The sequence below is a fragment of the Geotrypetes seraphini genome, chromosome 2 (genome assembly GCF_902459505.1).
Source record: "Geotrypetes seraphini chromosome 2, aGeoSer1.1, whole genome shotgun sequence".
NCBI classification, from domain to species: domain Eukaryota; kingdom Metazoa; phylum Chordata; class Amphibia; order Gymnophiona; family Dermophiidae; genus Geotrypetes; species Geotrypetes seraphini.
Window position 1 is genome coordinate 199,830,039 of NC_047085.1, and position 27,298 is coordinate 199,857,336.

Genomic DNA, 27,298 nt, shown 5'->3' on the forward strand with positions numbered 1-27,298 from the left:
GTATAAGTGAATGAAACATAAATATAAAATTACATAAATACGGGATATCAATAAAAGCAAACAGCACATGGGTACAGATGACCATGATGTTACTGGATAAACGTATTTAATTCATAAAAAAGAGTAAAAATCTATTTCTGCATTAAAGCCAGCTGGGCAGATCATGTTAATTTTAAAAATGGTTCTCTGTTCAGTTTGTAGAAGTATTTTATTAATGCCACCTCCTCTCCATTTAGTTTTGAAGGTTCTGAACACAAAGAATTTTAAATCATCAATGGTGTGATTGAATTCCTGCCAATGTAGGACATATGGGGCAGAAGTTACTCCTCTTAGAATACAACTGCGGTGCTCTATGATACGCGTTTTTATCTTGCGTTTTGTTTTTACAAAGAATAGTAAGTCACAGGAAAAGATGATAATATACACCACCAATTCAGAGTTGCATGTGCTGTTAAAGTTAAGATGATAATTTTTCCCTGTCCTTGGATGGTTAAAAGTAGAAATACTCATAGAATGTCGGCACACCAAACACGTAGCACACGGTTGATGTCCAGAGTGTATATGTGGAGGATGGGCAGATTGGACACTTAGTTGATTAAGAAGTTTTGGAAGTGTGGAGGGGACTAATTTATCCCATAGATTTTGGTTACAGGGAAAAAGCAATGAGAGGACTGCATTTATGTAACTCCAGAATATGCCAATTTTTTCTGATAATATTGCTAATGTCTTATGAAAGATTTGAATGTTTCATCACACAAATGAGATTAGCTTGTTTGTAAGACTTTTTCCAGTTTTTAGCAAATCTTCTCTGTGGTGTAACTTTGAGCACTGATAGCATTTGCTAATGTCTTGTAAGGGATAACCCCTTTGTACAAATCTATTTGTCATAACAAGGGACTGTTCTTCAAATTCTTCTGGACTGGAGCATAATCTCTTAAGTCTTAAAAATTGACTGTACGGTAAATTCTTTAAGTGATTCCGGTGGAAGCTCGTGTAATGGAGATAACTATTTTTAATCAGTAGGCTTTTTGTAAATGGTTGTTTTAAAGCTGTACCTATCTTTTTTATTATTATATCCAAAAAAGGGATATGTTCTTGGTGGTGTTCCATTTTAAAATTTAAGATTGGTATTGCATGAGTTTAACCAATTTAAAAATGAATGTAATCTAGTGGTGGTCCCTTTCCACAAAATAAAAATGTCGTCAATGTAGCGTTTATATAGTCTGATTTTATCCTTGAAATCATGGTTTTCCAGGAACCGTTTCTCAAAATCTGCCACATAAAGATTGGCGATATCTGGCGCCATGAACGCCCCCATTGCAGTACCCTTAATTTGCAGATAGAACTTGTCTTGAAAACGGAAGTAATTTTCAGTTAGTGCTATTGTTGCAAAAGTAATGATAAGCCTATTGGGAATGCAAGTCTCACTGTCTCTGTTATGTAAAGGTTTTTTTTATTACCCTTATTGCGGACATTTGGAGAATATTGGTGTAAAGAGACTCAATATCTAGGGTCACTAAAATAAGATCTTCCAGGTCACCATCAAATTCGTCATGTGTGATGTGTGATGAATCGCGTACATAGGAAGGTATGGCTGGAATAAATGGACGTAAGAAATGGTTAACAAAATCAGACAATGGCTCCAATACTGAATTATTTGCCAAAATAATAGGCCTTCCAGGAGGATTAGTAAGGGATTTATGGATTTTGGAAAGAATATATATGGTTGAAGTGACAGGATGTTCTTGAATAAGAAATTGTTTTTCCTTGAGCGTAAAAAGACTTGTCCTGTGGATTGTCTCTACTAATGCCTTAATTTCATTCTGTAATCTCTTTGTAGGATCTTGATCCAGAGGTAAGTAGAATGAGGCATCTTGTATCTGTCTATGTATCGCCTCGACATATTGCTCACGATTCATAACAATCCCACCTGCTTTGTCTGCTGGCTTAATGACAATTCCAGTATTAGATCTCAATTAATTGATAGATGTAAATTCCTGTTGATTTAAGTTCAAGGTCCATTTGACATAGCGTTTTTTCTTCTCCAGGAGGTTGATGTCCTTGAGGATGCATTTGTAAAAGGTGTTGATCAATGGATCACAATTGCCTGGGAGTATTCATTTTGACTTTGGTTTAAGCATAGATGTGTCTTGATATGTGTTGATGGTATCAGAATTATTTTTAAAAAATGCTTCTTTAGTCTTCATATGCTGAGGAAAGTGAGATCGTACTTTCATCATTCTCACTTCATCGTCCTTGTTCAATCCACCATCCTCTCTAGACTGGATTATTGCAACTCCATCTATTTAAGCCTAACTAAAAAAAAACTCCATAGACTTCAGCTAATCCAGAACGCCGCGGCCAAGCTTATTTTTGCAAAAGGCAAGTTCGACCACGTCTCCCCACTCCTGTCCAAACTTCACTGGCTCCTAGTTCACTCCAGAGTCCTCTTTAAATGTGCCTGTTTAGCCTTCAAGATCCTACATGGCATCCTCCCTCCCGTTATCCCACTCTTCTGGAATTCCTCTAACCCTAATTCCACTAGATCCTCCCAAAAACTGAAACTATCATTCCTCTCTACAAAAGGTATATCCCGCGTAGGAAAACTAGGAACCCTTTAGAACCACAGAACTCTGGAATAACCTCACATCCCCGCTCAGAGTTTCAAGTTCACTCCAATCCTTCCGCAAACACCTGAAAACTTGGCTCTTTTCAAAAATCTAACACTTCCCGCTTTTTGGTTCCCTGTCCCTCTTTATCTTCCTAGCTCCTTTCCTATAACCCTTTATTGTAGCTCCTTTTCAACCTAACCCTGTAAACCGTGCCGAGCTCTACGCTTGTGGAGATGGCGCAGTATACAAACCTAAGGTTTAGTTTAGTTTAGTTTAAAAAAAAAAAAAAAAAGATGAATTTGTAATTTTCGTTTAAATTTGAAAATATCAACTCTGGTTTGAAAAGAATCATATTTTGATGTTGGAACAAAGGTGAGGCCTTTTTGAAGCATAGATTTGTGCTGTAGTAAGTGTAAATGATGAAAAATTATAGATGGGAATTTCTTCTACCACCCCCTCTTGTTGTGGTATGAATGGCTCCTGCCTCTCTGGGAACCTCTATAGTTCCTCTGTAATTCCCTCTGAAGGAGCCTCTCTCCCCCTCTATGTATAAGCCATTGTCACATTCATCTGTTGGGGCCCTGGATCTCGTGGTGTCCAAAGCAGGTCTAAAAAATTTTTGATATAATTTCTTACAGGTACATCTGGTGTAGGTAGTGCTCTTGATGTACCTGGACCAGTGGGGGGTGAAACATAGTCCCTATCAGAACAGCTTCTTGTTCTCTTGTGACCTCTTTCTTCTATATTTTGGGTATTTGATGGTTTGGTTTGAACTATATAGCTTCTTTGTGGTCTTTGATTTCTTGAAGTAGATCCTTGGTTTGGCCCAGGGATAAACATTGCCATGCTGGTAATCAGGTAAATCTCTTTTGAATTTTTCTGGTTTCCCCTCATTTGATTTCTTTTTGTAGTCCATCATTTTCTGGTTGATTTCCATAATAATCTGGTCAAATTGCTCATCTTCATTCTTAACTCATTCCAGTTTGTCCTCCAAATTGGATCTGATAGCTTCTGATCTTTTCTTAGATGTTTCAATAAGTAGGATCATAAGATCTAGTGAGCATTTGTTTAATATGCTGCACCACTGGTTGAGAAAGTCTTGATCATCACTGTACATCGTGAGGGCCTTGGTCATACGAAGACCTCTAGGGATCATCTGCTTACGGAAGTATTCTAATAGAAATGCATAGTGGAGATCAGCTTTGATGGAGAAGTGAAAACCAGAAGCCATAAAATGATGAAAATGTAGAGTCAGGATCTATATAAAGCGAAAATACAAAGAAAATCTAAAGAATCAGGATCTTTATAAAACAAAAATACATACCTAGAGTGTGGCAATACAAAAGAACCTGATGGATAACAACTGGATAAAAACTGGAAACAGCTAAAAAGGATATATGTAAATCCATCAACAACAAATGAAAGGAACTGAAGCAATATAAAAAAAAAGACTTGATAGACAGAACTAATAATGACATATGGAGGAGTATATTAAAAAGTCCGATAGCTATTTGAACAACAAAAGCACAGGAGAAAGATACCTAGCTCTTAATAGTGCTGGGCTATGGTTTAAGAGAAATCCTAGTGGATATCCTCAGGAACCTCCTCTGATTCTGCTTTTGTGTGACCTTGGACCAGTTATCATCCTGTGCCACTAGGACTCCATGTCAAAACAAGACATTACTTCAGTCTGATTTTTCAATGTGTTTAAGAACCCCCCCAAAAACAAAACAAAAAACAAAAAAAAACCCTCAAAACTGCAGCAATTATTCCACTTGGTATTCTTACCGTTTCAAAATCTTTGTCCTTGATTTCTCTGAAGGCTTCTGCAAGGTACGGGTCAGCAAACCATTTGTCAACAAGATTCTCTCTCCATTTCCTTATCATCATCCTACACAAGGCCTCAGAAATAGCTACCTGGATGTCATAGTCTACAGTTGGCAAAGAATGAAGGAAAAAGCTCACGGATATCATAGCTGAACAAAAATATACTGAACGCACATTTAGTATAAAAACAGTAAAATACTACCCACAGTATTAATAGATATGTTACATAATCTGCATAATTTACATTTCAGTGATAAAAATAATAGTACCGTATTTTTCGCTCCATTTGATGCACCCCACCATAAGACGCACCTCCCTGTAGAGGAGTAAAACCTAAGTAAAAAAATTCTGCCCACTGCTCTGCCTGTACCCCGTCCCCCATCTGGTGATCTGGTGGTAGGTCGGGACAGGGTACAAGGCAGGCCTAGTGGTAGGCAGGCAAGCAGGGCCCCTCCCCCATACCTCTTTTTTATTTTGGTGGTTCAGTGCTGTAAAGCAGAAGAGAATGCCAGAATTTACCCCCGGGCCCACCAGCTGGAGGAGCGCTTCGAGGCAAACCACCAGATGATGATCTGCTTCAAGGATCGCTACAAACGTCAGAGCGCCGAGCTGCGGGAGGACTTGCAGTCGGTTGCGGATGACTACAAGCGCCAGAGCACTAAGCTGTGGGAGGAGTGCGGCCGGTTGTGGATGACTACAAGCATCAGAGCGCCGAGCTGTGGGAGGAGCTGTTCAGCCAGCTGCAGGAGAAGAGCGAGAAATGGGCCTGAGCAGCTGAAGGACGTGAGCGAGGACTGAGACGCGGTCCTGCACAAGTGGCAAGAATGCATCAGGAAGCTGGAGAAGGAACTGCGACACCTCTCAGCAGAAGGCGAGGAACAGCGGACCTGCATCGGGGAGCTTGAAGAGCAACAGCGGCTGGCCGAAGACAGAGGATCTGCGCAGCCAGCTGGAGCGGCTGAGCCGGGAGAAGGACGAGCTGCTGGACCTCTCCATGTCTCAGGGCCGGTTGATCCAAGAAAGGTAGCAGCAGGTGCTGCTGCTGCAGGACGAGCTGCGGGTGGTCATTGAGGAGCCTGGGGGGGAGAGTGTGGTGTTAAAAAAAAAAAAAATTGCTATTCGCTCCATAAGACGCACCTACATTTCTACCCACTTTTGGGTGGAAATAAAGTGCATCTTATGGAGCGAAAAATACGATAATAAGATTTCTATGAATTGGACCATTATTTACAGATAAAAGTACACACAATTGGTTCATACTTTAATGCAGTGTTTCTCAACCCTTGTCCTGGAGGATCACCAGCAAGTCAGGTTTTTGGGAGGCAGGCATGCTAATATACCCCAGGACAGGATTGGAAACCACTGCTTTAATGGGTTCAGTATTTTTAATCAATGCCTTCCAGGCGGCCAAGCTGAACCCTTGGCTAGCCCAAATGATGCTAGAGGCCCCGACCTACCTAGACTTCAGAAAACTTCTCAAAACACACCTCTTCCGCGAACAAGACCCTTAGTCCTTACTCCCCGCATACACTCCAACCCCCCCCACCCCCACCTCCCTCTCCCCCCCCTCTTCTGATTTCCCACTCCCTCCATTTTATCCTCTAACCCAACTACGATAAACCTGTGACTCCTTCCGCGCTACCTGCAATTCCGATAAAATTTTTGTAAATCCGGGTTCACACCGGATCCTAATGTAACGAATGTAAACCGCCTAGAACTCTCTGGGTATGGCGGGATATAAGAACCTAATAATAATAATAATAATAATAATAGTTAGGAAGAGACCATAAGACACTTCTAGAGGCTCTACAACAGTGTATCGCAAACTGTGCTGTGGCAAGATTCTGGGTGTGCTGTGAGATGTCGGCGAGGAGGAGAGGTGCCGGCGCTGGCTGACTACCTAAACGATGTACCTCCAAGAGGCACCATTCTGTAGGCAGTCAGCTAGCATCAGCACCTCTACTCCTCGACAGCGCCTCTCCTCCTCGACAGCGCCTCTCCTCTTGCAGTAGCGCCCCCCCACCCAGGCAGCTCAAGGCCCCAACTGGAGGACCTTTATGCATGTGCAATCATTGATGTGATGACATCATGCATGCGCATGACATCATTGCATCGATGTCCGCACATTTCCAGATGCCCTCCAGCAGCGGAACAGGGTTTAGTGCTTCCAGAAGTTCGCAAGACACTGCTCTACAAGAATGATTAGAACATAATAGTCATACTAGGTCAGACCAATTGTCCATCTACCCAAGCATCTTGTTTCTATAGTAGCCAATCCAGGTCACAAGTATGTGGCATAAACCCAAATAGTAGCAACATTCCATCCTACCAAGGCTTTTTTTTTTTATCGTTGGCCGCAGAAGTAAAAGCTCCTATGCTCATAGAATTTCTATGCATGTCAGAGCTTTTACCATTGGTTGCGGAAGTAAAAAACCCTAATGCAGTTTCATGTGAGTGAGTGAGTGAATCTAATCTTACCTTCTTCCCACCTCTTCCACCAACTCTCCTGAATAGATAGATCTCCACTCTTAATAGAGGTGTACCAGTGAAAACACAAAACAAAACACATTTTCCCTCCCTAGAAATGTTCAATCCCTTAAGTTTAATTAAAGCAACATTAATTGTAAGTAAATATTTGATAGGTCTATAAAGCAGTTTAGATGACATACCATACCAAAAAAAAATTAAGGGCCCTTTTACAAAGGTGCACTAACAGTTTTAACATCTGCTAAATGCAAAGAAGCCCATAGGAATAAGGAGAAATTAGGTTCTTACCTGCTAATTTTCTTTCTATTAGCTTGTAGACCGGTATAGTCCTTACGAATGGGTTATATGCCTCACTGCTACCAGCAGGTGGAGACTAAGCACAAACTTGTATATCAGGCTAGAATCTCCATAGCAACTCATTCTGCCGAATAGCCAAGCAGAACCTAGGAAAGACATCAACTGAAAACAGTATAACACACAGGAGTGGGAATAAACAACAAAGACTTATAAACTACTTTTGGAACATGTGTAGAACTTAATTCTGGTATAGAAAACATCCCCACAGCTCACCAGCTAAGCCAGCTGAGCCACAGCCACTGTTCTTACTTCTCCCCGGCCCTAGAAAAATTCTAGAACCCGCAGAAAACACAAAATCTGCACACGAACAAAACAAAAACCCGTAATCACCGCACAAAGACAGATAGGATGGGGGACTAAACCTGTCTACAAGCTAACAGAAAGAAAATTAGCAGGTAAGAACCTAATTTCTCTTTCTGTATCACTTGATAGACCGGTATAGTCCTTACGAATGGGACGTACCAAAGCAGTACCCATTAAGGGTGGGACCCCCGAAGGGCCAATACCAGAACACGTTCACCAAATACCACATCTCGATGCGCTTGAACATCCACACGGTAGTGTCTGACAAAGGAATGTAGAGAAGACCAAACTGCAGCCTTGCACATATCCATTGGAGGCACTAGAGAAGATTCAGCCCAAGAAGCTGCCTGACCCCTAGTGGAATGAACTTTGAGAAATTCTGGAACAGGATTCTTCTTCAGAAAATAAGCAGAAGCAATAGTCTCCTTGATCCAGCACGCAATAGTAGCCTTAGAAGCACCATCCCACTTATGAGGGGCCGCTAGAAGGACAAAGAGATGATCTGATTTCCTGATCTCCTGACCCCAAGACTGCACTATCAACTGAAAATCCACCGGGCTGAGACACAACCCTCCAGGATCTAGTACATGATGATTTAGGAAGTCCGCTTGAACATTTTCCACTTCGGCTATGTGGGATGCTGATATTTTTGAAAGTGTGACTCCACCCAGACCATGAGCAGAGTTGCCTGCTGTGCCACCAAAATGCTCCTGGTGCCCCCTGATGACTGACAGAGGCCACCACCACGGCATTCTCTGACAAAACCCTGACTGAAAGGACTGGAAGGCTAGCAACGCCAGACAGATGGCTCTGGTCTCCAAGACACTGATCAACTAAGAAGCCTCCTCTGTGGACCAGGTGCCCTGAGCTGAGTGACCCAGACACTGAGCTCCCCAACTGAGAAGACTGGCATCCGTGAGCAGCACCGTCCACTGCGGCTGACCCAGACTTGCCCCTTGTACAAGATGGGGGGGGGGTCTAGATCCACCAACAAAGACTGCCCCGAGCTAAGCCCGGAAGCAGAACAGGATGAACCAGACTGTGCCTCTAAGGTGACCACCTCCAAGGAAGAGCATACTGAAGAGAATGCATGTGGGCCCGCAACCACCTCACTACATCGAGGGAAGTTTCAAGTTTCAAGTTTTTATTGGTATTTGATGAATCGCTTATTCGGGTTGCCAAGACTTGGAGGAAATCCTGTGCCCAAGGACACCATAAGCAGGTGAATCTGAGATTTCAATTTGCTTACCCTGGCCTCCGGTAGGAAGACCTTCCCCAAGTAGGTGTCAAACAGATCACCTAGATACTCCAGGCGCTGAGAGGGAGACAGCCGGTTCTTGGCAAGGTTGACTACCCATCCCAGCGACTGCAAAAATGCCACCACCAGAGCCATGACCCGGGTGCTCTCCTGTAACAACTTTACTTGAATCAACCAGTCATCCAGGTAGGGATGAACTAGAATGCCCTCTTTGCACAATGCTGCCGCAACGACCACCATCACCTTGGTGAACATCCGTGGAGCCATGGCCAGACCAAAGAGAAGTGCACAGAACTGATAATGTTGCCCCAAGATTGCAAAGTGCAGGAAGCGATGATGGGAGGCCCAAATAGGAATGTGCAAGTAGGCCTTGGTCAGATCTAGAGAGGTCAGAAACTCTCCCGGTTGAACCGCCAGAATCACAGACCGCAGAGTTTCCATGCAGAAGGAAGGCACTTGAAGAGCCCTGTTGACCCCCTTCAAATCTAGGATGATCACCACAAAGTAAATCGAATACCAACCTGTGCCCCACTCCTGAGGGAGAACTGGAACCACCGTATGGAAATCCAACAATCTTTGAAGGGTCTGGCGAAAGGCCTGCTGCTTCCACACCACCTGCGAGAGAGAAGCGAGAAAACAATCTGGCAAGGCATGGGCAAACTCCTGAGCTTAGCTGTCCCGAATCACCTTTACATTACATTACATTACATTAGTGATTTCTATTCCGCTTGTGCCTTGCGGTTCTAAGCGGATTACATTAGAAGATGGCTGGTCATTTCCAGGCGATGACAATACAATTATTTGTATAACTTTACAAACTTTGCATACCTAACTTTACATAACTTTACATAACTTTTCGTACAGAACCCACTGAGCGGATGTAATGTCTGCTCACTTTGGATAAAAATCCCGCAGCCGGGCACCCACTGGAACCAAGACGGGCACTGGCAAGGAGTCATTGAGCAGGATGGGCGGCAGGGGACCCAGCAGGTGCGCTACCCGCACCCCAGAGGGCCCCACAAAAGGACAGTATGTACTGGAAGAACCTGCCTCTAGAGAGCCCAGACTGAAAAGAAGCAGCCCCTCGACCAGGGTGGAAACAGCAGAAATCATGCCCATGAGCAACACCACCTCGAGCCAATGGTCTAAGCCTATCCTCAAGCAAACGAGGCATTTTAGAATCAGTGAGAGAGTCTGAACCAACTTGTCCAAGTCCTCACCAAACAAGAAAGAGAAACTTTGTCAACTTAGCTTTGGACATCGAATCCACCGACCAAGCGTGAAGCCACAAGGTACGGTGAGCTGCCACTATAAAAGTCAATGACTTGGCAGCTCGCAAGAGATCATACATGGCATCTGAAAGAAGCACCCAATTCAAAACTTTGCCACCTAGCGCTTTTAGCAATTCCCAATCCTCAAATTTACTGTGAAGCACATGCTCGGCCCAATGAAACACACCCGAGCCACGAGCCCACCACACATAACTGCCTGGACCGCCAGAGCTGTTGCATCAAAACTCTGTTTAAGGAGGGACTCCAACTTACGCTCCTCAGGGTCCTTCAAGGCTACACCGCCCTCAACAGGCACTGTATGCCACTTAAAGATAGCCCAGACCAGTGGTCGGCAAACCACGGCTCACGAGCTGCATGTGGCTCTTTAGCCACTTGAGTTTGGCTCTGCACGTGCCTAGGGCCCGAAATCACTGCGATCCGAACTTCTTTATTAAACACCTAAATTTTCCTTTTCAGAGAGACCCCAACATGACAGCCGTTCTCACAAAATGCCGGCGGCTGCCCCAAAGTTTTCCCTCTGCGGCGACCTGCCTTGTCAGAAATGGGAAGCTGTGGCAGAGGGAAAACTTTGGGGCAACCGCCGGCAGCTTGTGAGAACAGCTGCTGTGTTGGGGCCCTTTTGTAAAGGAAAATTTTGGCTACGGGGGGGGGGGGGACACAGCGATCTCTTGCCTTCTCTACTGCTCCTCCTCCCCATATTGTTCAGCATTCCCTCCCCCTGCTGGATGGAACTCCTCATCTTTCCCCCAAGAAATTCAACAGTTTCCCTTCCTCCCTCTTCGGCTGTACCAGCAGGTCAATTTGTCTGCACAATACTCGCTGCTGCTGTGCACCAGCTGGTCTGTCTGCTGGCGAAACAAAGAGAGTTAAGATACAGCAGAAAATACTGAAGATTTTAAAGTATAACCTCCTTTTGGCAGTGTCTCCTATTGAACCCCCCCCCCCCTTTTCTTTTAATGGTAAATCTCCACATGTGTTTTGTCGCCAGTGTAACGTAGTGCATGTGCTTTGTCTCACATGTTGTGATGCGCAGACTTACTGGGATTTTCCTCTGTCAGACGGATGGAGAGTGGCGGGAAAGAGAAAACCCACTTGAAAACGACAGTTATTGTTAGCTTCTCTCTGCAGGTACCGGACTGCGTAGGTAGGACTGGATTGAAAACCCCTGCGCTTAACTGACATTTCTCCCCGTTCCCCTCCCCCCCAAAAAAAAAAAAATTATTTTTATTTAGGAAACAGAATCTTCTGTACATCTAAAAAAAATTTTCTCATATTTCTCTTTTGTCTTTAATTTTCATGTGCTGTCCACTTATTTGCTTTTCTGTTAAAAATAAAAATGTCCAACTGATGCCTTCTTTGAGCTCTGCTGGATCAGGGACAGAACTACTAATCTTCTTTTGTCTCACAATTTGACATAGAATCTATGTCAAATTGTGAGACAAAAGAAGATTAGTAGTTCTGTCCCTGATCCAGCAGAGCTCAAAGGCGGCATCAGTTGGACATTTTTATTTTTAATAGAAAAGCAAACAGGGCAGCTGCCCTGGGCCCCACAGATCCAGGGGGGCCCTGCAGTCCGAACTTCTTTATTAAACACCTAAATTTTCCTTTTCAAAGGGGCCCTGACATGGTAGCCATTCTCACAAACTGCCGGTGGCTGCCCTGAAGCTTTTCCTCTGAACCAATCTGCCCTTTCGGAAACGGGAAGTTGCGGCAGAGGAAAAACTTTGGTGCAGCTGCTGGCAGCTTGTGAGAATAGCTGCCGTGTTGGGGCCCCTCTGAAAAGGAACATTCTGGCTACCAAGATGCCAGGGCATGGAGGGAAGGAGGAAGGTATGCCAGACCAAGGGAAAAGGAAGATGTGATGTCAGAGCATGGATGGGGAGGGAGAGATGAAAGGAAAGGAGAAAGATGCCAGGGAATCAGGGAGTGCCAGACCTTGGAGTGGGAAGGAAAGGAGAAGAGAGAGATGCCAGAGCATAGGGGAAGGAGTGGTGACAGAGAAAAATGGAGAGGTGGCTGAGCTGAAATGAATCATGTACAAAGGAAAGAAGGGGCACAAGATAGACAGTTTATGGAAGGAGCATAGAAAGAAGGAATATGCCATATGGAATGGGGAGAGGGCGGACAGTGGATGGCAGGGGAAGAGAGAGAGAGAGAGGGCAGACATGGAAGGGACTGATGCTGCATGGAAGACAGAGAGAGGACAGATCCTGGCTAGAAAGAAGTGAGTGAAGACAAGATGATTAAAGCAGAAACGACAAAAGGTAGAAAAATATTTTTTTTGTCAATAAATAAGATTATTATTGTGATATCTGGTTTTATTTAATGTTAGTAGCTAGTTTAAACAGACTCCTAAAAACATGGTTCTTGAAAAGAAATCTTAATCGTTGTACTGCTGATCTTTGGCTCTTTTGACTAATGAGTTTGCCGACCACCGCGTCCACAACAGGCAACTTCAGAGTGTCCCTATCCCCTTCAGGAATGGGATACAGGCGGGCCATGGAGCACACAAAACGAAAGGGAGCTTCCAGAACCTGCCACTGTGCGAACATAATGTCCCGAATATCATGATGCATAGGAAAAGAGCGGGAAGCAGAGCAGATTCACTTAAGCAAGGGGTCCACCGTACGCGGGGGCTCCGACACGGTGTCCTCAAAGTGCAAAACTGAGGAGACCTGAAGAATTAGCTCATGAAGCTCTTCCCGCTGAAAGATGTACACCACAGACGCATCTTCGCCAGCAGAGGGGTGCTCGAACCCCTCGCTGGCGGAATCTGGCCTCCCAAGAGGATCCTGGAAATCTCCCCAAGGGTCCAGGTCCTCATCAATAACATCTTGCTTCTCTAATCAAAAATCCTCATCCTATGAAACCCTCAGGTGCTTGGATGAGAGAAGAGTAGAGGGGGGGCAAAACCGCTGCTGTATGGGGCCGCACCGGGGAAGATGTCGAGGGCAAACCCCTCCCCCCCCCCCCCAAGATCCCTGGAGTGGACACGGAACCTCCAGCCGCCAGCACATAAGCTTTACATAGTGTGGACAAATTCAGGGGGAAAAAAACCCTGGCGGCCCCAAGGGACTCCCTGCCCCATCAGGGGACCCTGCCATACCTTGCCCCTGTATTTCCAGAACAGGGGGAAGGTCACGTGAGGTAACAGAAATGAAGGAGGAGGTTCCTGCCGAAATTGGACCTGAAACTGCCAAAATTGGAGCTCCTGCGGCCTGTGTCTGAAAAACCTGGGACTTTGCTGACGCTGAGGCATCGACCGACACAAAAAGGGAATCCCCAACCACTCCGTCAGTAAGGGAATCCTTCGCAAGGTACATGCGGCAGAGTGCCCCGGCCACCAGCAACTGCTGCCGACGAGACTCCCCCACCGCTCTGGCCTGCACAACACTTGCTGGCGAATATCTCGCATCTGAAGCACAGTGAGCATTTTTTTCCCCCTTAAAAGTGCTCTGTGTACTGAAAAACACCCTAGCTGTAATAAAAAAGTAACAGTTAGATGAGAAAAAACAATACACATGGCAGTTTCAAAGGGAATTGAGCCCTTTAGACTGGCACACCTCCGGATTTTTTTTTTTCACTTAGTCAGAACAGACTCCATGGCTCTCAAAGCTGGAGGGCTGACCAACCAGGGGGCCAGGGAAGGGAAGGGAAATGGAAAGGGAGGACAGAGTTGGCAGATGGATGGTTACCATGCAGAAAGAAGGAGACCCTGGCAAGCAAGTTATCAGAAGAAAACCAGAGCCTTGGACCAACAAGATTTGAAATATAACCAGACAACAAAAGGTAGAAAAATTAATTTTATTTTCTGTTTTGTGATTATAATATGTCAGATTTGAAATGTGTATCCTGCCAGAGCTGGTGTTGGACTGCAAACGTGAGCTAGGATTTAACAGAGAGAGGAAAAGTCCTTTTTGTTTCTTTATTTTATTTACACCACAGCGCCAGTGTGGTTAGGAGAAGCCAAAGGGGGTGAAAAAGCTATAAAACCCACCAGGAGTTTTAAAAAAAAATCACCCAACTGGGCAGGAAAATCGAATTGAAAAACCAATTCAATAGGCCAGGGGTGTCCAATGTCGGTCCTCGAGGGCCGCAATCCAGTCGGGTTTTCAGGATTTCCCCAATGAATATGCATGAGATCTGTGTACATGCACTGCTTTCAATGCATATTCATTGGGGAAATCCTGAAAACCCGACTGGATTGCGGCCCTCGAGGACCGACATTGGACACCCCTGCAATAGGCTGAATCGAATCAAAATTTTTTTTCCTGAATCTGGCAGCATTAGTTTGTGCTACTGTCTTAGACTTTAGGACCTGGGATTGGGGAGAGATGGCATCCTCAGTACTTTATAATGCAAGTGAAACGAGGATTTGGTCAGACTTTTGAAGGGTCTGCAGAAAAAAAATATTGTATAGGCCGGGGACATGAGACAGCAGGAAATGGGAGCTTTTCTTCCTTCTATTTTTGTGAATGGAAAGGCTGAGGATGTCAGAGAGTTCAGTTAAAATATGTGCTTTATAAGAAAATATAATAATGTGTTTTATAAAGTTTATAGCATAGCTGGCCTACCCAGTGAGGTATTCCTAGTGGCGATGGTGGCAGCGTGTCAATGTGTTGAGAGGAAGAGGTGGTCTGGGAAATTCTGCTGAGCAAACTCCGGGCCCATTTCCACCCCCCAGTTAGTCCACTCCACTCAACTGGTTCACACACTGAGTGGGTCTTTGGGTGTTGTTTTGGGATCTCTTCCAGTGGTTTATCTCCTTCTGGTCCAAGGAAGGAAACTTTGTTATCCTTAGCATTGACCTACAGAATATGTTTGTAACAGCGCTGCTTGTGTGACATTAGGCTATGTAGTGATCGAAAGAAAAAAACAGACTTTTGCACATTTTTGCACTATATGGTAGGTGTATGAGGAGATTCACATTTCATGCACAGCTAAGTCCATGTGAAGTTACCTTGTGCTGTATTTGACATCTAGCAAGGTCTCTGTTTGAAAGGAAAGATCTAAACTTAAAAATGAAATGGCCAGAAGTTATGGTAAAAGCAGATAGTGTAGCTGGTTTTAAGAAAGATTTGGACAAATTCCTGGAGGAAAAGTCCATAATCTGTTATTAAGACATGGGGGAAGTGTCTGCTTGCCCTGGATCGGTAGCATGGAATGTTGCTACTCTTTGGGTTTTGACCAGGTATTAGTGTCCTGGATTGGCTACCATGAGAATGGGCTACTGGGCATGACGGACCATTGGTCTGACCCAGTTAGGCTATTCTTATGTTATGTTCTCATCTGTAGGGGCCTTTGTTTTCACTTCTTATTTTAATGTATTTTTTTTCTGGGAACTTATCAGTGTTTTTTATAATGGGAACAAAAATGGAAGAGAATTAATGTGTGTGGGATGAGGGGGTAACTAATTTCTTCAGCTAAATAATTCAATCCACTTCAAACAGACATAGGAGAACTCACGCACCATTCACACACCCTCCAACCAAAAACGTCAAAAGAAAAAAAACTGTTCGACAACCTCCTAGCCATTCGAGCTGCAACACTCGACCCCCAACTCTACAACCAATTGACATCGACCACAGACTGCAAAACCTTCAAAAAGAAATAAAAACCCTTCTATTCAAAAAACACATAAAACCGAACTAACACAATCAGAACTGTCCCAAGCATCACCTGCAACTACTCCATATGTACTTCTGATGTCATGACAATTCAGACATAATTTATGTTATGTTATGTTTGGAATATAAGAAAATTTTCACTGCCTGTTTCTATTCTGACCATTTATTCTGTTTCATGGTCATTACAAAAAATATTTTTTTACATAGGGGGGGGGTGTCAAAAAATGATGGGCCCCGGGTGCCACATACCCTAGGTACGCCACTGCATACACTAAATCCTTTGGTGCACCTTTGTTAAAGGCAACCTAAATCATGAACCTTTTAGGTCTGGAATGTAATATTTCTTATATTCTGCATAGAAGTGTGCATTCTCTCCACAAATGTGAAACATAAAGGTAGTAAAATATACATTTCAACAAAAAAAAAAGGATTCATTAGCTTTCCTTACCACCAGCTTCTAGAATCGTTCTTGCAAGATCCTGCCTGGAAAAAAATATAATCGTTAACTTCCCTAGAAATGTTGCATAAAAACCAGGCAATAGACATGGTAGAAATAGTTTAAAATGGCACGAGGAAGACAGCAAATGGTATTGTGATCATTCATGAAGCACCAAATGCAAAAATCCACTTAAAAAGGTACAGGTACACCTGGTAGAGTTTCCTTTCGGCAATTAAAATATTTTTGATGTGCTTTAAAACAGTGTTTCTCATCTTGGTCCTAGAGTACCCCCTTACCAGTCTGGTTTTCAGGATATCCACAATGAATATGCATAAATTTGATTTGCATATACTGCCTCCATTATAATGCAAATTTCTTTAATGCATATTCATTGTGGATATCCTGAAAACCAGACCAGCAAGGGGGTAACTCCAGGACAGAGTTGAGGAACACTGCTTTAGAAGGCTAATAGAAGTACTGGTTCCTTTTGAAAACCCCTGCAGCTCCCTCTGGGGTTCAGCGCTACCCTGACCCAATGCAGCAGCTATTTAGCAGAGAACACAGCAGTGGGTGGTAAATAAAATTTCCTCCGGGTCAGAGTACATTTTCTCCCGAACACACTTCAGGTGTATGAAACTTTGAAAAAGTCTTTCTGATGGTGTGAGTCACAGTGTACACCTGGTAAAGGAAAAAAAACACTCACAAATACCAATTCAAATAAATTAAATATTTATTACACAAAATTTCTCAAATTCACTTCAGAAAGAAACTCACTTCATAGTGTTTTTTCATAAATTTAAAGTGCATTCAACATGCTAGGATATCATTTTAAAAGCATTAAAACATCCTCAAAGTGCAACATTTTTTAACACACACTCAATTAATAGTGCAATATTTATTATTCTAATTAAAATGGTTCTCTTAAAATCACTTAAATTCTCAATAGCACCTTTCTATCATGAAAAGTGCTTAAACAGTTTGTCTTTGTACCTTTCAGGGTTCCACTTAGAAGGTTAACAGTATTCAGGAACCTTTCAGGCGAGTACCTTTTTCCTTACTTTTCCCACTACTTATTTCCATATACTGTTACTTTATGTAAAATTGTCCTGTCTTTTCTCCAACAGGTAATCAACAAGGAGACCCTGTTTACAGGTCTTTTTCTCTCTGTCACTAGTTTTGTGTTTTCCCACCTCTTTATCTAGTGTATCTTTCTTTGAACCCTTACCAATGTTAATGTCTGAAAGGTTCCTTGCAAATGAAATGAAATAAAAAGGCTTTTCAGACCAGGGGCTAGATTCACTAAGCCCACCGATTGCGTCCCAATCAGTTTGCGACCCCGACCCAATTCACTAACCTTCCTCCCGATTCGCAAATGAGGGGAAATGGCATGCAAAGTAGGAAGGGCCTCAATTCACTAAAAAGAAGCAGGAACACCGTTTGAGCTAGGCCGCCTGACTGCCCTGCCTCTCTGCAAGCCCATGTTTTTAACCAGTGGTTTTAACCCGTGGGTTAAAAGCGAGGCTGCACTACGGTGTTGTTCCAGTCTGTGGAATGAGACAGGGATGCAGCCCTGCTGCCTTTTTTCCAGCCCCAGGACCGAGGTCAAGCAGCTGCCAGAAAGAGAAATCGGGGTGACCTAGACTGATTTCAGAACTACCCCCCTTTTGTTTTGACATCACGCTTTGCAGAGAGAAAGTGAATGCGCAAATCGCTTCTCTAGGCAGAGAGGATGATCTGTGCATACTTCTGGATCGCTCTGCAGTGATCCATGGGATTGCTTGTGGGCGTGTGTCCAATCAGGTCATTTACATGGGGACTGTTTTGTGAATTGGTCGCCCGGCAAGATTCGGCCACAAATCACCCACGAATCGGATGGAAAGGTGAGCATTAGTGACTCTAGCCACAGGTAAATTGTTTTATTAATTTTTATTTATTTATTTTTTTAAGTTGATTGTGTGCACACAAGAGAACATTTCTGAACTTCCTCCTATCGTGACAGGAAGTTCAGAAATGTTTTGGATCATATGCAAGAAGCGTTAAAATCTTCGAGGCTATTACGTCCATATTCTCAGAAAACTTTTGTATATTTCGTTGGTTCCCTGAAGCAGGAACGAAACGCGTCGCGTCGGAACCTGCAAGCTATAAGATAAGTTTGCTGTCCAGATTTAAATTATAGGAACAGAGAGTGAAGCCTTAGTGGCACCAAATGTAATTAAAAACATCTGCATTTTTTACAAGTTTTTGAATATGCGATGATTGGGCGGTGAGGTAATAGTGTTGGGGTTCTTCCCCTGTTATTGCCTCCATTTCTCCGAGCATAAAGTTCACTAACAGTTGTATGTAGTTCAAAACAGCTTATTTTTGAATACTTGGGAGTGATTATTTCATTGAATTCAGGATACTCCTTTAATCACTCATCCTTGGAAGGTTTGAGTTTATTTGCCCTATTCTTGTTTATTTTACTGATATTATCCAACATAACGACTGGGAGAAATAAAACTAATACCAAAGCTTCTTCTATCCACATTACTGTACTATTTAAAATTGACTAAAACAAAGGGGTCCTTTTATCAAGCTGTGGTAGGGGGTTAACGCGCATTAAACCGCCTGCCGCGCTAGCCGCTAACGCCTGCATTGAGCAGGCGTTAAGTTTTTTAGCCGGCCGCGGGGGTTAGCGCGTGATGAAATGTCCGACGCGCTAACCCCGCTAGCGCGGCTTGATAAAAGGACCCCAAAGTTCCCACTCCCTACATCATCAAACAGTACATAATACACACACTTACGTGAGCTCACATAGCTCTTCTGACAAGTGGAATCTTTTTCTGTCTTCCCGTGGTACGCTGTCTAACATGGCATTTAATGTCCTCAAGGCCTTTTTCCACCCCAGAAAAAAATGAAGGAGAACAAAAAGGAAAGATGAGACAGTTTTCAAAACTTCAATTTACAAATGAAAAATTTTCCTTCACCAAACTCTCACCTCTAACCGAAGAGAAAATGCAGCATCTTTCTGCATTACCAGCAGTCCCAATCTTACTATAAATGAATCCAGTAACTGTTTCTTCCCTGTAAATAGAAAAAAAAAATCATGCCAAAAGCACTTGGGTTAAAGTTATTTTAGATATAAATGTTATATTAGACATTTATAAATAGGATTTCCTATACTACAAAACCATAAAACATGCTTTTTAGTAGCTTACTTCCCCACAGAGCTTCTAAGTCTTTAAAAATGTTGCATGCAAAACAGAGGTGGGGATAAAAGAAAGGATAAAAACAAAGCAGTAGTATAGATTAAGAACAGCTGAAGAAAAAATCCAAACATTGTGCAGCTTAAGAACAAAAGAATAGCCTTACTGAGTCAGACCAATGGTCAATCAAGCCCAGTAGCCCGTTCTCACGGTGGCCAATCCAGGTTACTAGTACCTGGCCAAAACCCAAAGAGTAGCAACATTCCATGCTACTGATCCAGGGCAAGCAGTGGCTCCCCCCATGTCTCTCAATAACAGACTATGGACATTTCCTTCAAGAAATTATTCAAACCTTTCTTAAAAACCAGCAGCTTTATCTACTCATACCACAACCTTATCTACTCATACCACAACAATTTTATTCAACTTATTCATAAGAGATATGACGCAAGGGCTTAGGGGAAAGGTATCACTGTTCGCCGATGACGCCAAAATTTGCAACATTGTAGGCAACAGCTTATTACCTGACAATATGACACAGGACTTACTGCTGCTGGAAAGATGGTCAACGACTTGGCAGTTGGGCTTCAATGCTAAAAAAATGCAAGGTAATGCACCTGGGTAAGAGAAACCCGCGCAGAACTTATGCACTAAATGGAGAGACCTTGGTTAGGACCAAGGAAGAACGTGATCTAGGAGTGATTATTAGTGATGACATGAAGGCTGCCAATCAAGTGGAGAAGGCTTCCTCCAGGGCAAGACAAATGATGGGTTGTATCCGCAGAGGTTTTGTCAGCAGGAGACCTGAAGTCATTATGCCATTGTACAGATCCATGGTGAGGCCTCACTTGGAGTACTGTGTTCAATTCTGGAGACCACACTACCATAAAGACATGCTGAGGATTGAGTCGGTTCAGCGAATGGCCACCAGGATGGTCTCGGGGCTAAAGGATCTAACGTATGAAGAAAGACTAAAGAAGTTGCGACTGTACTCACTTGAGGAACGAAGAGAAAGGGGAGACATGATTGAAACGTTTAAGTACATCACGGGTCGCATTGAGTCGGAAGATGATATCTTCTGTCTTATGGGTCCCTCGACCACCAGAGGGCATCCGCTGAAGATCAGAGGAGGGAAGTTTCAAGGAGACTCCAGAAAGTACTTCTTCACCGAAAGAGTGGTGGATCAGTGGAACAAACTCCCACTGCAGGTTGTTGAAGCCAGCAGCGTGAAGGATTTTAAGAGTAAATGGGATGCTCACGTGGGATCTTTAAGGGAGTAAATTCGGGAGCGAATACTTTGGAATGGGCAGACTTGGTGGGCTATAGCCCTTTTCTGCCACTATGTTTCTATGTTTCTAACCTCTGGCAATGTGTTGCAGAGTTTAACTATTCTCCGAGTGAAAAAATATATCCTCCTATTGGTTTAAAAGTATCAAATTCTAAAACCTAAGGTGGTCAAATATGGGAGTAAACCTCCAACCGAATAAGAGTGGCCAAAGGCCTATAGCAAAAACTGAAGCGATCGGTGCCAGAACAGAACGTTGAGGAACCCCAGTAGTTAGTTGCGGTCTAGTAGATAGGAATGCACAAAGGGAGACCTCCTGGGGTTCCTCAGCATTCTGTTACTGATCTCTTCAGTTTTTGCGGTAGGCCTTTGGCCACTCTTATTCAGTCGTTGGAGGTTTACTCCCATATTTGACCACCTTAGGTTTTAGAATTTGATCCATGAGCTTTTGCATTAGGACTTTCAGGGACCCCTGAGGAACACAGGGTTGTCGAAATATGGACCATATTGGGTCCATAGTCCCAATCACTTGTGTCCTAGACATCTCGTCATGTGGATTGACTGTATTTTCAATAAAGCCTGCATCTTGGACATCATCTCCTCCATAGTGTTTTTGTTCTTTGTAGACTTCTGGTTCTGTGGAGTATTAAGGGTCAATTTTTGCTTGCAACTGTGGTATAAGCAGTCCCCAGGTTAAGAATAAGTTATATTTTTAAAGCTGTTCTTAAGTCAGATTTGTACGTAACTCAGAACTTGTAGATTTTAAGATTCTTGCTGCTTATCTCTGCTCCCAGATGATAAAAGGGCCAACTTTCCTATCAGTGTTCCCTCTAAGGTACAGTATGCATAACCACACACTGTTCTTAATGTGGCCATGCATCATTCCTGAATCTGCCACAGGAGAAGTGTAGGAGTCTATGCCAGTGTTTCTCAACTTCATGTCAAGTCTAATAAATCAAAGTACCCCCACCCAAGCGGTGCCCCAGACCCGCTCAAGCTCTGCCCATGACTCCACCCCCATAATAGTACTAACTGTAATGCAATTTCTTCCATCCATTTTTCATATACACACAATATAATCTTAACATAATGGCAACTACAAAATTTTAAAAATACAAAAGCACACTGTATGCTGAGAGAATGTTAATTATCATTTATATTCGGGGGGGGGGGTTCAAAGAGGTCAAGGCTTTAAAATATGCAATGTCACCTCAGTAACAACTATTGAAAATAGACAAATACAGTGCAAAATATAGATAGCAGATATAAATTCTCAAAACTGACGCATTTCAATCACTAAATTGAAAATTAATTCATTTTTCCTACCTTTGCTGTCTGGTGATTTTGTGAGTCTCTGGATGCACTGCACTTCCTCTTCTGACTGTGCATCAAATATTTCTTTCTGTTTCCTGCATGCTTCCTCTCCTCCAGACCTCATTCCATTCCCTAACCAACATCTCTCTCTGTCCCTCGATTAGTCCAACTTTTCTTCCTCTCTCCTCTACCCCCATTGGCAACATGTCTCCTTCTCTCTCTCATTGTCCTTCTCTCATTCCCTGCCTTGCTACAAAGGGAGTAGGGAAACAACGAGAGAGAGAGAGAGAGAGAACCAGGATGCATCTCTCCCACTCCCTCTACTGCCACATCCAACATGTCTCACTCCTTTCCACTAGATCAACATCTTTTTCTCTGTCTCCTGTACGCTTCCTCTCTTTCAGTCCTCATTCCCTCCCCCAACCAACATCCCTCTGTCTCCCTCCATGAATTCAACTTTTTACTCTGTGCCTTCTTCCCTTCCCCCAAGTGTGACATTTCTCCTCCCCTCCTTTCTGCCCTCCCCATCTATCTCACACTATCTCTCTCTCCACGAGTCCAACACTGTCTGCCTCCTGCATGTGTCCTCTCCTCCGGACCTCATTCCCTACCCCAACCATCTCTCTCTGTCCCTCCACAAGTCCAACTTTTCTTCCATTCTCCTCCACCTGTATTGGCAACAAGACTCCCTCTCTCTCACTGTCCATCTGTCTTGAGAGATCCAAGCATCTCTCCCACACCCTCTTCTGTAATATCCAACATTTCTCCCTCTCTCATCCCCCAGATCATGGACAGCGCAGACAGCAATTCACACACTGCATGTGGCTGACCCACAAGCCTTCCCTCTGACATCAACGGGAAGGTTTTTGGGTCAGCTACTTATGTGTATCGTGGAAATCGCTGCCTGTGCCATCCCTGCAAGGAGTGCCGCTGAAGACTGAAGGAGTGCGGCCCAAACAAGAACTGGATTGGCTTCAGAGAGAAGGGCAGGCAGGGATCTCAAGATCCCCGGCCGCAGCAAGGGGCTGGCAGAAGGCTGAGATCCCTGGACACAGCAGCTTCTATGGACGGGCAGGAATATGCACTGCGACGACCAGGCCGCGTATCTCTAAGGGTACGCATACTGCATGTTGAGAAACACTACCTTAAAACACCTAGAGAAAACTTACTAAACTACAAGGACAAGAAAACCAGAGACAGAACCCCCTTGGTAGCGACATACATTCCAGAGCTAGAAAAACTAAGAAAATGCTACTCCGGGAAGATGAATTACTAAAAGAAATATTCCTAGCTCCACCTGTGCTGGCCTTCCATCAGCCACCTACTCAGAAACAAAAATTGGTAAAAAGCAAACTCACACACAAACCCTCGAAGAAGAGAATAGCACACATCCTTGTGGTGTGACAAACTGCAAACTGTGTAAGCACATCTCAAAGGATCCCCCAGTCATTCATATGGGAAAAACATTCAACATAAAGGGATCTTTCATATGTTCATCTTCTAATGTGATATATACATCATTCAGTGCAAAAAGTGCAAAGAGACTTTTTACATTGGTGAAACAAGCCTAATGCTAAAGGCCAGAATCAACCTACACAGCTATCATATTAAAAATTGCAATACCAACCAGGATGTCACCTCTGTTGGACAACACTTTGGAAAAACTGATCACTGCACCAATTATATTATGGTAAGAATACTAAGAGAACGTTAAGAAATCCACGAACATAAAACCTTTGAAATCAAAATTATAAAACATTTTGACACCTACCAGAAAGGACTTAACAGAGATCTGGGCTTCCTTTCTCACTATAAAGACATTTAAAACTGCTCTGCCACCTTAATGTCTCCTTCCCACCAACCCACCCCCTCCCTCTTCCTATCCCTATAATGCTTTCATGTTGTCCTTATATATACTGTACACTGGTATTTGTCAACATTTGCTTATTTCTGATCTGAAGACGGGTTACCTTCAAAAGTTCATGATTAAATGTATTGAGTTAGTCCAATAAAAAAAAGGTATTACCTTATTTCCTTTGTGTTTTATTTTTTTATATTACCTTGGAAAGTGGATTAACACAGCCACAACACCATTTGAATCAGAGGCAGAAAATTAGGCTGCATGAGTCTTAATGATGCTTCATCTGAAGACAAGTTTCAAGTTTATTAGTTTATTGATATACAGTCTATCAAATATATCTAAACGGTTTACAATAAATGCTTTATATAAAATGATTTTTTTATTTGATTTTTTTTTAATTTAAAGGATTTCATAAACAGAACATAAATAACATGAAACCAAGAGGATATGGGGAGGATGGTATAGCATAACATCAAGATAAAAATTTAAATAGGTAGGGAGAGGGAGAACACAGTAGGTTGGCCGGGGGGGGGGGGGGAGTTTGCCTTGAAAGGGATGATTCTCACTTATTGAATGCATTCTTGAATAGGAATGGTTTCGAGATTGAATTTACATTTTAGCAGGGAAGATTCTAGTCTGAGGTCTTGAGGCATAGTGTTTCAAAGTGAGGGAGCCATGACAGAAAAGATCATTTTATGCATTGTATCACATACAATTTGGCGAATTGAAGGAATTACTAAGAGATTTTGAGAGTTTGATCGTAATGTTCTTGAGGGGGTATATGGACACCACCACTTCTCTCCAGATGCCTACTCTACCCCCTCCATTCGCCATGTTCAAGATATTTATCATATTGTTTGATATTATGGCAAAAGTAACATAACATGAAACCACCAACTCAACAGTTTACTAGACATAGAATCACATATACAGTATACTGACCTTCACCCGCACTGCACTTGCAAATGACCTGAGCAGACAAAAAAAAAAAAAAAATCCACAGAAGACCCATTAAAAAAAGCCAGGTAGAGAATGTACTTCAGCAATTACGAAACTCTGGGTCATGACCACAAATAAGGTCACAAATCTGAATTTGGGATCATGACTAAAACAGGGGGAGAGGTGTCATTGGCTTGCCCAGGGACATTATAAATCACTAAGCCTATCCATTTTGAATAAGAGGCAGGGGATTAGGACAGCAACATAGCAGCAGACGCTACACGAGGGCCAAGAGCAGCAACGCAGACAACAATGTAGAACTTAAGACTATGCGCTCTCTTTCCCTGTTAAAATGGGGTCATGCCCAAAGTTTGGAAAGCACCGATGTACTTAAACGTACTATTTTATACACAAAATTGGATTATCAGTTATTTATTCATAACATTTGCTAAAATCACCCTTTGAACTCTCTCAAAAAAAAAAAAAGCTCTGTGCCTAAGGATAAACAGGGTTAATCATGCCCTGATTCAGCTTATACTTCTCACAAAGAAAGCAAACATGTCACTGTACTACAGAATACAACATTTTCCATAAACTAAAATGACAAACCACTCTCAACTTTTACTAAGGTGGGAAGCTGCAGTGCCTTCAAAACTTTGATGTGTATTATTCTTTTCTCTTTGCTATATGTGCTTACAATAAACATAGAAACATAATGGCAGATAAAGGCCAAATGGCCCATCTAGTCTGCCCTGCCACAGTAACCCCCGAGAGATCCTACGTGCACACAACATTGAAGCTCTATCCTAATTTTGTTACAAGTTTATTTGATTTCTTTGATTAATTCGCATAATCCAAATCCAATGCGATTTACATGAGTTCAAAATCAGGTTAAGATAATAAAACAAGATAAGATTACGAAACATTCAATACTAATTACAGAATACATTCAAGGAGGGAAGTAGCTTAACATCCATTGATTTAAATACAATTCTAAAAAAATAAAATGTACAAATAAAAACCAGTGGAAGGTCCGGAGACACATAAGGTTGGGGAACAGTTACCCACTTAATTCTATTAAATCATCTTCTACATTATTATAGGTTAGAACAGATCTATTGGAAAGCGTCCTTGAATAGCCAACTCTTTAGGAGACTTTTAAATTTGCTTAATAATTTTTCTTCTCTTATAATAATAATAACAACAGTTTATATACCGCAATACCGTGAAGTTCTATGCGGTTTACAAAAGATTAAGCAAGGTACAAATTGATTGAACTAAAAAGGGGAGGAAGAAAGAGTTGGTGGGACAGGAAATCCATTTTTGAGGATAGAGAGATTAATAGGATATTGTGATTAATATCGAGGGGGAAGGAGAAGAGGGTCAGTTGTCTAGATATTTTAGGAACAGGTATGTTTTTGTACGTTTCCTGAAAACCTCATAAGTGGTGGGCGAAAGCAATTGCTCTAGGTCCCTACCCCACAGCGCTGCTTGATGTGAGAGAAGGTGTTCGTGGTGTTATATTGAGTGGGAGTGAATTCCAGATTTGAGGGACTGTTACAGAAAAGATCGTTTCTCTCCTAGAATATATAACTTTTAAAGACAGAACTACTAATAAAGCTTTCTCAACTTCTTCAAGCCAAGTACCCCTTAAGTCTAACAAATAACAACCGAGTACCTTCACCCAAGCTCCGCCCCCAGACCTAGCCCTAGCTCTGCCCCAGACCCCACCCTCATAATAGTACAAATTGTAATGCAATTTCTTCCATCCATTTTTCATATACACAACATAATCTTAATATATAATAACCACAAATTTTTAAAAAAACAACCACCACAAAATGCACTGTATGCAGAGAAAATGTTAATCATTTATATTCTTTTTTTTTCAAAAACGTCAAGGCAGCTGACTTTAAAATATGCAATGTCACCTCAGTAACAACTACAGTACTCCAAAATTTGCAGGGGTTCCATTCCAGGAACCTCCATGAATTTCCAGGAGCTGGAGAGGGCAGCTGGAGCGCCGGCGGGTGAAGAAAATCACTTGCGGTCTGCTCCGACCGCCTCTTCCTGTAGTAAAGTCGGGCTATACCAATCAGGAGCTGTTTTGATACGCAGTTCCTGAATGCTGTAGCCTGACTTTTCACGGTTTGAGAATCGCGGACTCACTCATTCACGGTCTGCTCCGACCGCCTCTTCCTGTAGAAAAGTCAGGCTACACCAGTCAGGAACTGCATATCAAAGCAGCTCCTGATTGGTATAGCCCGACTTTACTACAGGAAGAGGCGGTCAGAGCAGACCGTGAATGAGTGAGTCCGCGATTCTCAAACCGTGAATTTGCAGAGGAACACTGTATAGAAAACTAGAAAATATAGTGCAAAATATATAGATAGCAGATATAAATTTTCAAAACTGACACATTTCGATCACTAAATTAAAAATAAAATAATTTTTCCTACCTTTGTTGTCTAGTGATTTCACGAGTCTCTGGTTGCACTTCCTCTTCTGACTG

At 42.8% G+C, this 27,298-nt stretch overlaps 1 protein-coding gene across 6 annotated transcripts in view; it reads right to left on the reverse strand.

Annotated features, from left to right (window-relative positions):
- SYCP2L (synaptonemal complex protein 2 like) overlaps positions 1–27,298 on the reverse strand; it is a 230,729-nt gene that overhangs the window by 180,796 nt on the left and 22,635 nt on the right. For all 6 annotated transcript variants that reach the window (XM_033930428.1, XM_033930427.1, XM_033930431.1 and 3 more), the window contains 5 exons: positions 24,790–24,817; positions 19,180–19,265; positions 18,986–19,074; positions 16,212–16,246; positions 4,401–4,543 (listed from right to left, as the gene is read on the reverse strand). In XM_033930428.1, coding sequence (XP_033786319.1) covers positions 4,401–4,543; positions 16,212–16,246; positions 18,986–19,074; positions 19,180–19,265; positions 24,790–24,817 — 381 coding nt within the window. The remainder of the gene's footprint in view (positions 1–4,400; positions 4,544–16,211; positions 16,247–18,985; positions 19,075–19,179; positions 19,266–24,789; positions 24,818–27,298) is intronic.